Source organism: Ixodes scapularis, unplaced genomic scaffold (assembly GCF_016920785.2).
Source record: "Ixodes scapularis isolate PalLabHiFi unplaced genomic scaffold, ASM1692078v2 PGA_scaffold8__174_contigs__length_109621045, whole genome shotgun sequence".
In the NCBI taxonomy this organism is placed as follows: domain Eukaryota; kingdom Metazoa; phylum Arthropoda; class Arachnida; order Ixodida; family Ixodidae; genus Ixodes; species Ixodes scapularis.
The window spans coordinates 5,996,497-6,012,617 of NW_024609883.1; the positions used below are offsets into that span (position 1 = coordinate 5,996,497).

The 16,121-nt window shown below is 45.7% G+C and overlaps 1 protein-coding gene across 1 annotated transcript; it reads left to right on the forward strand.

Moving 5' to 3' along the window:
- The first annotated feature begins 544 nt into the window (after positions 1–544).
- Positions 545–15,760, forward strand: LOC8043182 (chitin deacetylase 8-like). Its single transcript, XM_029991360.4, has 3 exons — positions 545–932; positions 13,407–13,856; positions 15,291–15,760. Exons 1-3 carry the CDS (start codon positions 568–570, stop codon positions 15,676–15,678), a joined length of 1,203 nt encoding a protein of 400 aa, XP_029847220.2. The 5' UTR covers positions 545–567; the 3' UTR covers positions 15,679–15,760.
- Positions 15,761–16,121: the final 361 nt, after the last annotated feature.

A 16,121-nucleotide genomic window follows, 5' to 3' on the forward strand; every position in this document is an offset into this window, starting at 1 on the left:
TGTATGTATGTTGATACTGCCTAAAACTTGTTCTGTCTCAACGGGGAAGATTCACCCAGCTGTAGATGAGAAATTTAGCCATGCAGTGCCGTACAACCGCTAGCCTTGGGTCTTTAACGTCCATCCCACAGTAGTGTTACACGACTGCACGCCGCTACGATGCTCATCAACATCGAAACGGGCAGGGGTGGGGATTGAACCCAGCATCCTGGGTCCTGCAACGGACCTTTCGCTCGACGTGCTCCGAGCTGGCGTGCGCTAGCCCAGCCGGCCACCGATCCCCCGATTTAAATAAAATAAAAACCCTTCACTGCGGAGCGTAGGGAAAAATCGGAGCTACGCTGGGGAACTCGCCGCCGCCGGGGGGGTCGGAAATGTAAGAGGGGGAGTGCGAAACTCGCCGGGGCGGAGTCAAAAGAAGCTCCTCCCCTCCCTCGTGACGTGGCATCGGAGAGATTTCCGCCGGAGGCGAGCTTAGCCTGCCAATGAGGCTTGATGGGGTTTCGACTTGTGTACGTTCAATCTCATCCTTTCTGCTTTCTAGGCTTCGTTCCTTGACACTGCACCATGAGGACAGTACTTCTAGTGCCATTCTTTCTGGTCGCCGTGCTGGCGAACCCCACCCCGGAGGACAAGTGCGACCCGGAGAAGTGCAGAGCGAGCGACAACTGCGTGTGTGCCAGCACCGACCCGCCCAACAAGATGAACGTCCAGGACACGCCGCAGTTGGTCATGGTCTCTTTCGACGGCGCCATCCACGAGGGAAACATGCCGTTCTACCGCCAACTTCTAGACGGCACCCAGAAGAGGAAGAACAAAAAGAGCGAATGCAAGATCGGAGCCACCTTCTTCGTGAACCATGAGTACCTCGACTACACCGCTGTTCACGAGCTCCACAACAGCGGCAGCGAAATCGGACTTCGATCCATCACGTACGTCGAAGTTTTTCCTTTAATTGTTGGCAGGCGACGTGCGCTACCAAACGCGTCGTTGTTGTTGGTATTCAATATAGAATGCCTCAATGTTTCTGCTGGTGGCCCTCGTGGAGTGGGTACACCTTTGTCGTCACCCACTTATACGTAGCCGTTTATGAGCTATTTACGCAGTCGTAGAGAATTACCACTTGTGAAGTGACGCGGAATAACCTTAAAAAACATCTGATACCCATGTTACATGAACACAATTAACTGCAATTACGCTAAGCCAAAGTCATGCCACTAGACTTTTGGACAACGTTATGTGGCTATGCGGTGAGAGCTATGGCGGCATGTGCTGTTGGGCATCTTGAGCGCCCATCAAACTGTGCATCCGCACTCTTCACTACTTCTGAAATAGCTGTCCGAGAGTAAAATTTGGTAATTGTGGTAACGCGTAACTGTAGTTAAATGGGATTTAACTGCGGGTTAGTGCGCTCGTGTTACATGGGTATAAGTGGGTTGGTTGGTTTTCGGCACCACGTCCAATATTAACGCGGTGATGTGCGCACGACTGCATTTGCGACGCTTCATCGTATTGCTGAGGCGAGGGGTCCAGATACTTATAAAATTTATGATGTCCTCGAAAGCACTTCTTAATTCGATTATTTTTAAGGGCAGAAGTCGATCCACCGGACTCAGGTACTCGCAACTCCAACGCCCTATAGGGGGCGGGGCTGTAGTTCCAAGATGGCGGAAGAGACGGGGGTGATTTCAGATAAGATCGACCAAAGGATGGCTAGTCGACATTTTCAAATCAACTGATGTTTTTATATGTTATTGTCTAGTGTCTGGTATGAACGAATCCAAACTTAGTTTTGACTAGAAAAAATACTTGGGGACAGGAAAAATCGTAAGGCATGAGGTGGTGGACAGTTGCATTAACGCGCACTGATGGAGGGGGCCCGTTTGAGAGTGAATAACTAAAGCGATAACATTAGGAGAACTCTAATACGTTTTAGGCGCAAACTATGGGTATAGCTTGCTTGTAATATAAAGTAATCATATTTATTTAAAATTTATTTATTTTTCTAAAAATTGACAAACATGCCTGCTCGAACGACAAATGGCAAACTTTGGAGGTCTGTATCTCATGAAATAATTTAATCATTATGATATAATTTGCAGATATTATTCTACTAATATATAGCTAATATTTAAAAATTAACTAAGGTATCTGTGTGATACAATAGTTAGGATATATTTAGTCAAACATGGAAAAAAAATCAAACAAAGAAAAATTCCGATGCGAATAAAAAAAAAACACCACCCTCGATTTTTTTAAAATTTAGGTAACCTGTTATACTCTATTTCGGCATTCATTTCAAATAAAAACATGTTGCATCATTTTATTGAGAAAGAAGATACAACTCCCCAAATTAGGGTCCTTTTTCAAAGCCTACACTTAGCAGTGTTTTATACAAGAACTGACTCTGAGTTCCAGTTTCATGAAACCAACACACATCTTTTATATATTTTTATTCAGATGAGGCCAATGATAACTAAAGAAATCGTTCACACACTTAAATTAAGGAGAAACTACTGTGTACAAAGAGGTATCATATTACGGACTAGTGATCCGAGAAAAGATCATGCAGCCATCGGCCACTAGGAACTTTGTTTACTTTATTCTCCCGCGACACTATATGCTATTCCCTCTTCCGCTCTACCTTCATCTCTCTCTCTTTCTCTCTCTCTCATATATATCCCTGATATATATCCAGAACAAAAACATGTTCAAGCATTCCCTTTCTGCGTGGTAGTGTTCTGCGGCTAGCAAAAATCATTTCCTAGCTAAGCTCACGATTATGGCAAAATAGTTGCCGGAAACCGCAGACGACACTCGTCGCTAGTTCTGGCAAAACGGCCGATACAATCTTTTTTTCGCATTTCCCCGCTCGCTGTCAAGGACAAGGGGGTTCGCTTCAACCAGCAAAACATGGCCGCCGACGCCTGTTTACTGAGCAGTCATGCCTGTCGCCACCTCACTCGCTGGCGTCACGGGCGATAATATCAGGCACAAAGGGGCACACCAACCGGCAGCATTATCCCCAAATACTCGAGCCTCACGTAAATACATAGAGTGTAAACGCTGTCGCCATGTTATCGTAGTAAGACCGCCCCCCCCCCTCCCCCAACGGGGGACTGCAGTACGCGACGGCGTACTAATACAACGGCGACGATATCGACATCGCGGGCTCCGAATTTTCCCATAGTTCTACTCCACGGGCATTTCTCGAAACGCTTGATATTGCGTACGCCCGCCTGGAAGGATTTCAGGCGCGTAGTTAAGATAAGGCGGTTCTCCGCGGCAAAAGAAAGCAATTTCACAAAAGCTTAAAAGCGGCGGCGACGCGTGTGCGGTGAACGCTTGTAGTTTTGTTGTAGACAGGGTGTGTGTGTTCTCGTTGTTGACACCAGCCGGCGATAAGGCACTGCAGGCGGTAGCTCAATACAGCAAGGGCTAATCCGAGTGACCATCAACGTAACCCCACCGCCAACCCCTCGCGAACCGGTCGCCGACATGGCTCAGGCTGTGTCATGAACCACGTGGTAAAAGCTGGGGTGCTTTCATATCAGCGCGTGGAGGGATGACAGTGCGATTCCGGAAAGTCTTTTTTGAAGGCCTCTGACCACAATACTTTGTCTGGAGACTTTCCCTCTTTCTTCCTTTGACGTGGATCAAGCTTTGCCGACAGCCTCAGTTGTGACCTCTCTTTTCAAATGTACGTTTGCAGTGAGTGAGCTCCTCAGCCTCGGACTTGTCACTTGTGCACCCAGTAATTCTTTCACTTGGCAATTATATGCCATCAGTTGGGGTTTAATTTCTATTATTTATGTATACATTATGAAGACGTCCTGGAGCTCCGAACGAGTGTTTTGTGCAGATTACTTTTGCAAACACAAAAAGACTATACCAAAGCAGCGGAATTTTCGAAGTGTTGGCGAGTTGGACCTAAACTCGTTGAAGCAAATTCTTCCGCCTGACTGTTCCACCAAAGTGAGTGCGACGGACTACCTGAGCTACCATTGCTTCATGCACATCACTAAGGAGATCTCGATGCGAAGCTCAGAGCAGTGCCCTGACATATTTGTGCCAGCTGAAGAAGCAATTGAAGATCTAAATCGCAGCATACTACCTACAGATGTGTCGCCGCTGAGACAACCAAGCGTCGTAAGAAGTCGGGACAGGCCTGCCTATGTCAAGAGAAAGCAGACAGAACTGGAGCAGGTTGCTGTCAAGAATATACGCTCAAGGCTACGTATTGCGTACGACAGGGACGCACCATCGGGGTCGTCCGAACCAACATGCTCCACATGCACTGAGTGGGTGGACAACTTTCGGCAGGCCTTTGGAACCGCCACCTCTCTCCGGGAACGTTGTCAACTGCTTACACTCCTGCCGTCAACACTGACGAAGAATGAGGTTCAAAAGATGATTCCACGGGCCTCAATGTACCTCATCAGTAAATCCCGAAAACTCAAGGAAAAGCATGGCGTGTGGTATGAGCCGGATCCTTACACGAGGTGCAAGGTGAACCCTGAGAACATGTCTGCTGCCCTAGAGTACTTCACGAAAGACGAGCTACAATGTTCGCGCCAAAGTCCCAACCAGAAGGACGTCATCTCTGTCATGCTCAACGGAGAGAAAACGTTCGTGCCAAAGCGCTTCATGACACGCTCAATACGAGAGGCCTTTCGTATATACAAAGACAAGCATCCCGATTCCGGCGTTGGGCTAACGAAATTTTATTCGTTGCGCCCTAGATGGGTCCAATGTATTCCACACCAGGAAGTGTGCGTTTGTGTGCGCTGCGCCAATTATTATCTTTGTATTGCCGCTCTAGAGAACGCTACAGGCTCAACATTCAACACTGGTGAAATGAACTCGGCATTTCTGTGCGACCCAGCAACAGAACTGTGCCTTCAAGGAGACTGTGATCACAGCCCAAAATGCCAATTTCTTACACTCCAGGAACTTGATATCCCGGAGGATGAAGAGATTGTGCTTGCAACATGGGAGTCCGGCGACCTTGTGAAAAAACCTTTGGAACCTGAGACTTTCCTAAAAGTCATCCAAGTGACGGTTGGAAGTTGGGTACTTCACAACCATATCCGGCAAACGCAAGGTAAAGCGATCTACGATAAAAAACAGTGCATGCAACGCGGGAGCATTGTCTTTCATTTTGACTTTGCTGAAAACTGGACCATCGTGCTTCCTGACGAAGTGCAAGCATATCACTGAAAAAAAAAAACAAGTTTTGATATTTACATGTGAAGTGACGACAAGAAAATCTACAAACAGCTTTGCCATCATCAGTGAGGACCTGTGTCACGACACCGCTCACGCTTGCTTGGCTCTAGAAAAAGTGAAGGAGTGGGTTGAAGACAACGTTGCGGTATACTCGTACGTGACGTACGTAAGTGACGGCGCCGCCAGTCATTTCAAGAATCGCTACCAGCTTTACCAATTTGCAAAGGAAGATTGCCCACAAGCCCAGTGGTTATTTTCTGCATCTGGACATGGGAAAAATGCATGTGACGGAGTTGGCGGACTCGTGAAGCACCAGGCCACGCTGAACAACCTGAGAGAACGTTCAGTAAGCGCAATTCAGACGGCCAGGACAATGGTGTGCGTTCTATCAAAGAAACTGAAATGCGTGCATCTTGTATATCTGGACGAAAATGAGGTTGTTCGGTATCGTGAACAAAAAAAAGAAGAGTGGCTGACGGTGCGCGCCTTCCCTGGCATTCAGTCTTGGCACGCGTGGCGGCTCAGCAAGTCATCAACAGAAGGGACCTGTGACGTATATGTAGCACGGACAGTCGGATCTGCTTGGAAGCAACTTTATTAAATGGGTACAGCGAGGAAAACCTTAGCGCAAAGTGCCGAATTCGATTTCCCAAGGACTGCTCATTTTGAATGCAGGGACATCTTATTTATCACATTTTTCTTCACGGGGTATTTAACCTACTGTTTTTGTTGGTGGTTACTAATAATTTTTATCTGATCACTATAAAAAAAGTCCCAAAATGTTATCCTCGAGCAGGATAAGATATATCGGCTTGCCACGATTCATTTATACACCGAGAGCATCGAAGCTGCTCCAGTTAGGCACTATGGCATCCGTCACCTGAAATTGTTTGTAATCGTAAATACACAGCCAACCTAAATATCTTACTATTATATCTTTGTTTTTGTGTGTGTGGAAGTAAAGTTATTTAATTTACTCTAGATGTAAAATATACCGGAAGGTACAACTTCACACTGCATCATCTTTTCTCAAATCATTAGTCTCTATTATGATACCACTTTGTACGCTTATGTAAAATGCTGTATATAGTTTCTCCTCCCTTTTACTGTGTGACCGATCGCTCTTTTTATCAATGACCTCATCTGAATAAATGTATATAAAATATTTGTGCAAGTTTCATGAAACTGGAACTGAGAGTCACTTCTTGTATAGGACACTGCTTAGTGTAGGCTTTGAAAAAGGACCCTACTTTGGGGAGTTGTTTCTTCTTTCACAGTGCAATGATGCAACATGTTTTTAATAGAAATGAATGCCGAAATAGAGTATAACAGGGTACCCAAATTTAAAAAAAATCGAAGGTGGTGTTTTTTTTTTATTCGCATTGGAATTTTTCTTTGTTTGATTTTTTCCCATGTTTGCCTAAATATATTGTAACTATTGTGTCACTCAGATACCTTATTTATTTTTTCAATAATAGCCATATATTAGTAAATTAATGTCTGCAAGTTATGTAATAATGATTAAATTATTTCATGAGATACAGATTTCCAAATTTGCCATTTGTCGTTCGAGCAGGCATGTTTGGCAATTTTTAGAAAACTAAATACATTTTTAATAAATATTATTACTTTATATTACAAGCATGTTGTACCCATAGTTTGTTTGTAAAAAGTTTTAAAATTCTCCTAATTGTATTGTTTTAATTATTCACTTTCAAACTTGCCCCCTCCATCAGTGCGCGTTATTGCAACTGTCCACCTCTCCCTGCCTTACGATTTTTCTTGTCTCCAAATTTTTTTCTGGTCAAAACTAAGTGTGGATTCGTTTATACCAGACACTAGACAATGTCATATAAAAACATCAGTTGATTTAAAAATGTCGACCAGCCACCCTTTGGTCGATCCTATCTGAAATCACCCGGGGATAGATTCTCCAGGATATCCCGTGCGCCTGCTCGCGCTGACGCTGTTCAGCGCGCTTAAAATGCCTTGTTTGTCCACAAATGCGAAGCGTTTAGGGAGGGATCATATTACAGGTGACGGAGATGCTAATGCACGTTAGGAAAACGAGCATGTTATTATTTAAAAGTTGCAAAAACCTCAAATTGCGAAGCTTTGTGGTGAGCGAGCGTGTTTTAGGCACCGGCCACGTTACTGTTTGTGGCAGAATATTTTTGAGGGTGATGAAGATATGTTTGCGCTTTGCCTGGCCATTAGTGCTCTAAAAGGAGAGCCGCGAACGGTGACCGCCAAGCTTCGGAAGAGCAGCGTTCACTGTATTGGTGTCTTCGCGTCACAGCCTCAGAACTCGCTGCTCACCGTCTCGGTTTTAGTGTATTGCAACACGTAATCAAACTGCTCTATGGTTATTGATAGAAAGTTTGTACCATTTTGTTACCTGCGGTAACAAAATGGTACACCGCACAATATACCGTGCGGTGTACCAATACAACCGCAAGCTCGCGCTGCGCCTTTGAAACGCTATTTTCAGTGCGCTCCAGGGGCGTTGCCGTGCTCATCACTCTAAAGAAAAAATGTTGTAGTTTTTACACCCCTTGTCACATATTCGACACCTCAAAACTTCAGGTCGCCGTGCAGCCCACTGACGTCAAACTGACGCCCCCAACTTTTACGAGAGGCTTGACGACGGCGCAATATAAGATATTAAACAGCTGAAGTACGCATCAAAAAGTACCGAAAAAAAAAAAAAAAAAGAAACACCAAGGTTCTGCAGTAGGGGAAAAAAAAAAAGATTCCTTTTTTTTTTGCGGTCATTTACATTTACTTAAACTCTTTTAATAAGTGGCACAACTCGGCTTTCAAGCCGCTCGTGAAAGTTGCTATAGCGCCGGTTGAACGCCAGTGCGCTGTACGTCTGACTGAAGTTTACAGGTGTCGTGCGCTATGCGAATACTGCCTATTAAAATAATCGGCGTGCTTAGGGGTTTTATTTATTGCTCTATTACAAATAAATATTTTAATTTACCGTACATTTTTTGTACCGTGTTATTGGCAACATTGCGGCCCCTCTGGCCAAAACTGGGCGTTCTAAGCTCTCGTCACGAACGGCTGGCTAACACAGACACACTTAAAATGCTTCGAGCATTTCTTTATTTGCTTTGTAATTACCTGAAAGCAAGTACGGGTATTCTGCCTTTTTAAAGTGCTTGGAATAAATAGTCATGTTCCTTGTAACGGCCTTAAAACACGAACCCATTCCCAATGCGTATTGCTCTACATATTGTGCGACGAGTTTTCTCCTACTTATGGCAAAGAATAGACTTTTCGTAGACTATACTATAGAGTTCTTCATCATTAGCGGGAGCGTTTTCCGTCACGTTGAGCACAGATTGAGCTGGCGGCCATGCACAAGACCAGAAATCCGCAGCGTATGCGATACACGAAAAGTCCCTAATGAAATTAGACATCCCGGTCCTTTGTGCAACGCTGTTGCAAGGCGGAGCACAAGAATTCCTTTTTTAACGCGCTCACTTTTGTTCGTTAAAACGGCTTCGCGCATCAAGGCCGACAGTCCCTGCCACCGTTTCCGCGCCGCCGCCGCCGCTGCTGTCCCCGGTCCTCTGGTTCTCCGTTCGTCCGCGGGAGGGCGAGCGGCGCGCTGGAGTTGCGAATACAAGGCCAACATACGTATCAGGGAAGGCAAAATCGTCTACGCGGCCGGAAAGTAAGCACTTGCCCGCCGAATGAATATTACCACTCTGATAAGGCGAAGCCAGCGAACATCATTGAGGCACTCTCCATTCCCGATTGGTAAAGCTATATCATATTTTGTTGGAATAATTTTGCTTTCATAGACGGAGGCGGAAGTCAAAACGTTGACGGTGTTGGTTGGAGAACGCGACAACTCCAAGCTTCCATCGTTTTTTTTACAGAGAGCGTGGGACTTGTAGTTCGGAAATGATGATAAGTAGCCAGGATCGCAACTCGTTACGCCACGGCAAGGCAAAACCGGCCTGTGAGTGACGTCACGAACGGACGGCAACTATTACAGCGCGGCACCAAAATATCTTGGCCATCTCGGCGCTAAAGGTCGGTGACAGCCCAGTAAAGATATGCTCCGCTTCGAGCGCGAGCTTCCCGCCTTTGGTAACATTTTATCGCACGAGAAGCCAAGCCTGGCGAAAAGCAACGAGCGCGTGGTGTAAGCGGAGCATTGAATTAGTTCTTAAAGTTGTCATCGGGGCCATAAAATGATTTTTGACTCGGTCCTTCTTAGCTTTAATCCTCAACTGAAAAGCGAATTAAAAGTGGTATGTGTAAGTTTATACAGTCGGAAGTGAGCCTGCTTTAGCAGGCGTCTGGTGCCTCAGGTGTAGATGAGCAACTTAGCCAGTGTGGTACAAACGCAAGCCTGAAGTCTTTAACATGCGTCACACAGTCATACACGATCGCACGCCGGTGCCAAATACTTTACTAAGAGGAATACATCCTACTCTGCTCATTTGCATTAGACGCCGCGCCTATTGCATGAATTACTACCCTCGCGGCTTGGACGTCTCGCCACGCCGGAAAAAAACACATTTTTGCTCTAAAAATGCTTAGAGAACGAGCCCCGACACACATTGAGCAAACAATTTCATCGAGCGAACGGCTAGCGGCGCGTCCGTCGTCACCGGCAGCGAATATCTGATAACCGCGACTTTGATGGCAGTAGGTGGCGCCTCCCACCACTCCCAATTCAATGTTGAAAAACACAAGGTTGCTGGTCATCCAGCCATTCAAACTGCGCGAAACCTGTCCGCGCCGAGGCCATTGTATCAACGGGGAGTAGGATGTAATCCCCTTTTAAAGTTTTTGTCGGTTCGATGCTCATTCAGATCGAAACGTGCAGGGGTGGGGTTGAACCTGTAGGTTGCCTAGGTTCTGCAATGTGAGCTTTCGCTTCAGTGATCTGAGTTTGTGTACGCTAGCCCACTCGGCCACTGATCCCCAAAGTGAATAGACAAATCACGCGGTCTGATATGGTTGGGCACCGCTGCGATTACTCCAAGCTTCCATCGTGCTCGTTAAGCAGACTATGGAACTTGTCATTCTCATGTGATGATAAATGCCGTCAGGGCCCTTTGGCCAGGAACGCGAAGCCACATATTTGTCGAAAGAATAGTTTCTGACGAGTGCACTGCCGAGTGACGCAGTTCTCATGTCCAATGCGTGAGCTGGAGTCGACTGACGTTCTTTGGGTACTGCGTATGTTTCACGGCGAAAAGGCGGAGTGCTTTCAAAGGAAGCGAGGCACAAAAGTCCGCTATATTATCAACTGTTTATGCCGAAAAGCAGTTTTTCATTTTCCTTCCCTTTTTTGGGGGGTCACTAAGCGATATGCGATTTGTCAAGTCCCAATCTAAAATCATTTATCCCAGCCCAGAAATTAATTTCATGGACCCTTTAAAAGGGCTCTGAAAGTGGACGAACAAAACAAAATGCTGCTTGGAAGGGCGCGCCCATTAGTGTCAAATGTGAGCGTTCAGTGACACCATCCATGTAGAGTGTCGGATAATGACGACATAAAATTCTAGTGGTAGGACTGGCTGAATAGGTGCACGTGACCCCTCTGAATCTTTTCAAGCGCCTGATTCTCACTCAACGTTTTGCTTGGGACACCCGTAAATTGGTGGGGCGTTCACAACCTCATAACTGAATGTTATATCGAAGGGTTAGGAACATCGTTTATAGATGTTGAACGCTCTTCTCGGTACAATAGACCTTTTGGCATAGTACCCAAGCATCAAAAGGAATGCCGGGTACGTAGGTACACGCGCTGCGCGTGCTGGCGTTTTCAGTTCCAACTGTTCGAAAGCAAAAATCTAAAACAAAAATGTACTTCGCACACGCTTTCCACGAACGCGTTATTTTGGTTATTTACATCAAGTCATTTCTATAGGGAAGACGAGAACGTGCAGCGTGAGTACCTACGTTCCCAAGATTCTGTTTGATGCTTGGGTAATTTAGCGAAAGGTCTACTCTCTATTGGTTCAGACGAATGACGTCATCAACATTAGAAAGTGTGCTCAAAATTCAAAGCTTCTTTAACCTATTATGTTCAAAATTCATCACATTTCTTCTTTAATATATTTTAATATGTTTCTAAAGTCCCACACACTAGTTCGAGCGAACGCGATGCAAATTAAAAACAAAATGGCCAAAAACGCTTTGCAGGGCGACAGGCCTCAGCCAAGTCTCTGTTCGTGCGGGCGAGTCCGTGCAAATGCAACCTTGCTACAGCTACGCTCACGCGCACGCAGTACGAGCTTGCGCACATGGGGCACCAGCAGCATTACTGAACCACTCAGTTGGGAAACTACCATAGAGGTAGCTCTGAAAAAGTGGCCCAGATCTGTCCTCGAGAACCGAGCTAATGGCAAACACAACGCCGCCATTGCTCCCGCAGCGGCCACTCGAGGAACCGCACGTGGCTTCTATTTTGGGGTTAATCCGCCATTTTGGCGCCGAAACAGATACAGTGGAAGAGGTTGTGCCACCCCCGTTTCCCCAGCGGACGCGCCGCGTCTTACTACCGAAGTTAAAATGGACCTAGGTCGGGACGCGCTACCTGAAAGCACCGCTGAGGCATGGTTGTATAAAAACAATATTTATTGTGCCGCAAAACCTTGCAATCTAAAGATTTTAAAAACATCACGCGCCCTTTATTTTGTACTAAACTACAATAAATTTCATACAAAAAGAGTCTTTTCCGTTTGTTTTTATGAAAAAAACATGCTTTCTATAAGCTCAAGGTAACCACAGTTCAGACAAATGATAAAGAGTGGCGCTGTTGTCGTATTTAGCTCGGTCTCGGTGGACGCCAGCGGCCCAGGTTTCGACGGCGAATTTCCCAACCGAGTGTTTTAGTAACGTTGGGCACCAGTCACGGCGCCATGCTTGCGCCGAGAATAAGGCTGCGAGTGTGTTTACACGTGCTGGCCGTGCTGGAGTCTACAGTAGAAATTGTTATAAAGCAAAAGCCTAAACAAAATTCATCTTGCACTCGCGTTCGTCAACGCCATATTTTGTTTAAACATTTCGACAGAAACCCCGAGACTGGGACAAAAAGGGACCGACAAACACAAAGTCTCAAACACAGCTGAATTTGATTTGACAAGGAAGGGTGCTTATATAGGCGTCAAATCCTACACAAATCAAAAGAGACGAAGGAAAGAGAGGGAGAAACCTTCACAAACAAAAGAGACAAAAAAAGAAGAAAAAAGAAAAAAGAAAACCCGTGCCACAAGCAGTACAACAAAAAACAAGCATTACAATAGAACTGAAAAGTTTATACAAAAACAAAAGCTAAGTAGAAGGACTAAAGTGCATTAGTCCCCAAGAGACCCCAACACTACAACAGGTCGTTTATACAGAAACAAAAGCAAAGTAGAAGGACCAAAAGAACAAAGAAAGTTTTTACAAATTTGATGTCTGCACGTCCTGTCAATCGATGTGTTGAGGCCTTTGTCCGATTTTAAGTCTTTTCGCTTTGTTGTTTCCTGGTCGTTGGTTCGTTGCGTCCTTCCTGTTATAGTGTTGGGGTTTTTTGAGGACTAATGCACTTTGGTCCTTCTACTTTGCTTTTGTTTCTGTATAAACGACCTGTTGTAGTGTTGGGGTCTCTTGGGGACTAATGCACTTAAGTCCTTCTACTTAGCTTTTGTTTTTGTATAAACTTTTCAGTTCTATTGTAATGCTTGTTTTTTGTTGTACTGCTTGTGGCACGGGTTTTCTTTTTTCTTCTTTTTTTGTCTCTTTTGTTTGTGAAGGTTTCTCCCTCTCTTTCCTTCGTCTCTTTTGATTTGTGTAGGATTTGACGCCTATATAAGCACCCTTCCTTGTCAAATAAAATTCAGCTGTGTTTGAGACTGTGTTTGTCCGTCCCTTTTTGTCCCAATCTCGGGGTTTCTGTCGAAATGTTTAACCACCACCAGCTCGTTTGCGCCCTTACCTTTTGTTCACCCATAGTTTGTTTATTTACTTCATATATTTAATACGGGAGAGGCGAGCGCGTGCGGCTCGTAGACCTTCATTTCTATGATTCTTCGTACTGCTCGGTTAAATTAGCAACAGGTTCATCGCTTCTCTTGGTTCCAAAACGTAGGAACTCATTTATGTAAAAAGAAGCATTGTTAGGAGTAACCAATGTTGACCTTTTTTGATCCGCCTTCCAGACTCAATGGTACTTCGGACTATTGGTCGAAACTTGACACTGATGGCTGGAAGGCTGAGATGGTCGGCGAGCGGGACCTGCTGGCAAACCACGCCGCAATCCCAGCTTCAGACATCGTCGGGATGCGGGCACCGCTCCTGCAGACCGGTGGCGACAATACCTACGATATGCTGAAAGAGAACGGATTCCTCTACGACTCGTCCATTCCGCACAACCGCGTCAAGAACGGCAGCACGCCCATGTTCCCATACACGCTCGACTACGGACTTCAGACTGAATGCATCATCGCGCCCTGCCCCGAGAACAAGTACCCCGGCCTGTGGACCATCCCGATGAACATGTGGTTCCAGGAAAACGACATCGAGGGTCTAAAGATGCACTTCCCCTGCTCTACCATCGGTGGCTGCGTACCACCGCCGGATACCGCAGACGAGACCTACGAGTTCCTCATGTAAGTGACCCAGGAGGCTTTGAGGGGGGCAGGACGGGGCAGGACGGGGCGGAGCGGGGCGGGGCGGGGGGGGGGGGGGGGGTAAAGGGGGGGCGGGGGGATGTTTCGCGACGTTGGAACACCGATTCCGCTTGGAATGTGAATATAATTTTCTGTTTGATGATGCGCAGCACTGTTATAACGAGGATTCTACGACAATTATCGCCATGGTCACCCTCTAGACAAACCACAAGTGCACGTACTGACACCATAAACCATGGTGCATTATCAAGGACAGTATGAGCGGCAATGAGCCTTCATCCTTTTTGTCGTGCACGCCGGTTTTCAAAAAAGAAAGCTTTGGGCAAGACAGTTTCATGAATCGTGAAGATTGGGTTCCATTTTTTTTAACTCTAGCACTCTAAAAAAATCTGGTCGTAAAATAACTATTAGGATTTATCCGGCTTGTCCATATTTTGCACCCTAAACAGTTCTTTTTAGCACTCCCAAAAAGGGTTCTTCGTTAAAAACCTCTAAATGGTTTTTTCAAGCTCCTTTTTTGATGCGAAATACTTCTTGATATCCCGGTTTCCTTTCTAGTGCAGTATGAAGCTGCTGCACTAGACTTTCAGTTCTTAACGAACTGAAAGACTTTTGAGGGCGTCAAAAAATCTTTCAAGAGCGAATTGTTTTTGAAGCAGATGGTCTAGAGATAACGGAAAGTTGTGGAGTTTGCAGACGCAGTAAAAGGCCGGATTCGGTTTTGCAGCCTACATTGTTCGCGAGGGTACTGGCATACACCCCGGAAAACGGGTTCCACATACTACATCCTATTTTGTGTAGGTTCTCCATTTAATTTTGAAATTATTTTACAATATTTGGGATACTCGCTCTGAAGTTCTGACTCGAACGTGTCCATATAGTCAATCCATCCCCCCTCCCTTTATACGGTACGCAAGTTCATCTGCTACAAAAAAAAAAAAAAAAAAAGAAGCGCCCAGGTGCATATGTTTCCCCCCGACCTCAACCAAGTACGGCGCGAGCTTGGCTGCTTTGTCATCGCATCTTCTTTAAACGTTAGCTATGTTGTTTTTTGATTGGCGAGCCCCTCTTTGCATTCCGACGCGCCAAAGGCGCATTTAAGAACACTTGCGCGTTGTAAAAGTCAATATCAACCCTGTTACGTAAACTTAAGTCAATATCAAAATCCATGAACTTAACACAGGTATGTTAATTTCAACCAAATAATTATATTTAGGTTTCCTTGTTTCGCCCCACCTAACTACAGTGATTTTATTCGTAAAGACAATTACCCTGATTTTGCCGTCTTCTAAGTGAGGGCATGCGAAGCTTCTTGGAACCTTGGAACCCACCGCACATGGGACACCGGTGACGTTACGAAAGCCACGTAGTTCCCAAAACCAATTTATCCTTCCCACATCTCTTAATACCCAGGGCTAACTTCAAGGAGTTCTATGAGAACAACAGGGCTCCGTTCCCCATGTTCCTGCACGAAGGATGGCTCCAGGAAGGAGAGAGGAGGGAGGGATTTCTCAAGTTCATCGACTGGCTCCTGACCAAGGACGAAGTCTTCATTGTCACCCTCAAGGAGGTCATCGAGTTCATGAAGAACCCCAAACCCGTGAACTCCTACAAGGAGTCTCGCTGCTTGACAGACGTCATGCCAAGTGACAAGTGCACCAGGCCTGAGACCTGCCTCTACCGCAGAGTGAAGATTGGAGACGATATCGGAGACCGGAAGATGAAGACCTGCGTGGACTGCGCTCCGCACTATCCCTGGGTCAGCCTGAAAAAAACAATGAGCCCGCCCCAGTCCGAATAAGACCCCTCCTTCACAGTCTTTCAGCGTTGATATTCAGCGCTTACTTACGTTCCACATGGTTCCCAAAAGAAACAAGTGCCAAGCTATTCCCGTCTGAGATGTGGATTATTACTGATTTATTCTTTTCACCGAATAAAAGATACCCATCTCTGGTGGCCCACCTAAAACTTATAATCACAATTGCTTGCATCGAGGCCGCTATTTTATTTTAGAAGTTACCCTTATCGCGTCGACTGCTACGAGATGCTTTTCTCTAGCTTAACATTACGAAGGGCTACTTTGGCTTTGCCTAAAGCTCACCCGGAGTAATCCAGGCATATAGCACTGCTGGGGCTCAAATTACTTCATTCACGCCACCCTCATCAAAGAATTGATCGCTCAGAGGGGACACATTTAGAGGTTCTCTGTAACATATTTACGAATAACGTCCATAATGTTTTGCA

What these genes read in the sequence shown, in the direction of transcription:
- LOC8043182 (XM_029991360.4), top strand. Translation starts at nt 568, where the DNA reads ATGAGGACAGTACTTCTAGTGCCATTCTTTCTGGTCGCCGTGCTGGCG. An exon ending in ATCGGACTTCGATCCATCAC is followed by an intron (nt 933 to 13,406) that starts GTACGTCGAAGT and finishes TCCGCCTTCCAG; the next exon opens with ACTCAATGGTACTTCGGACT. An exon ending in GAGACCTACGAGTTCCTCAT is followed by an intron (nt 13,857 to 15,290) that starts GTAAGTGACCCA and finishes CTTAATACCCAG; the next exon opens with GGCTAACTTCAAGGAGTTCT.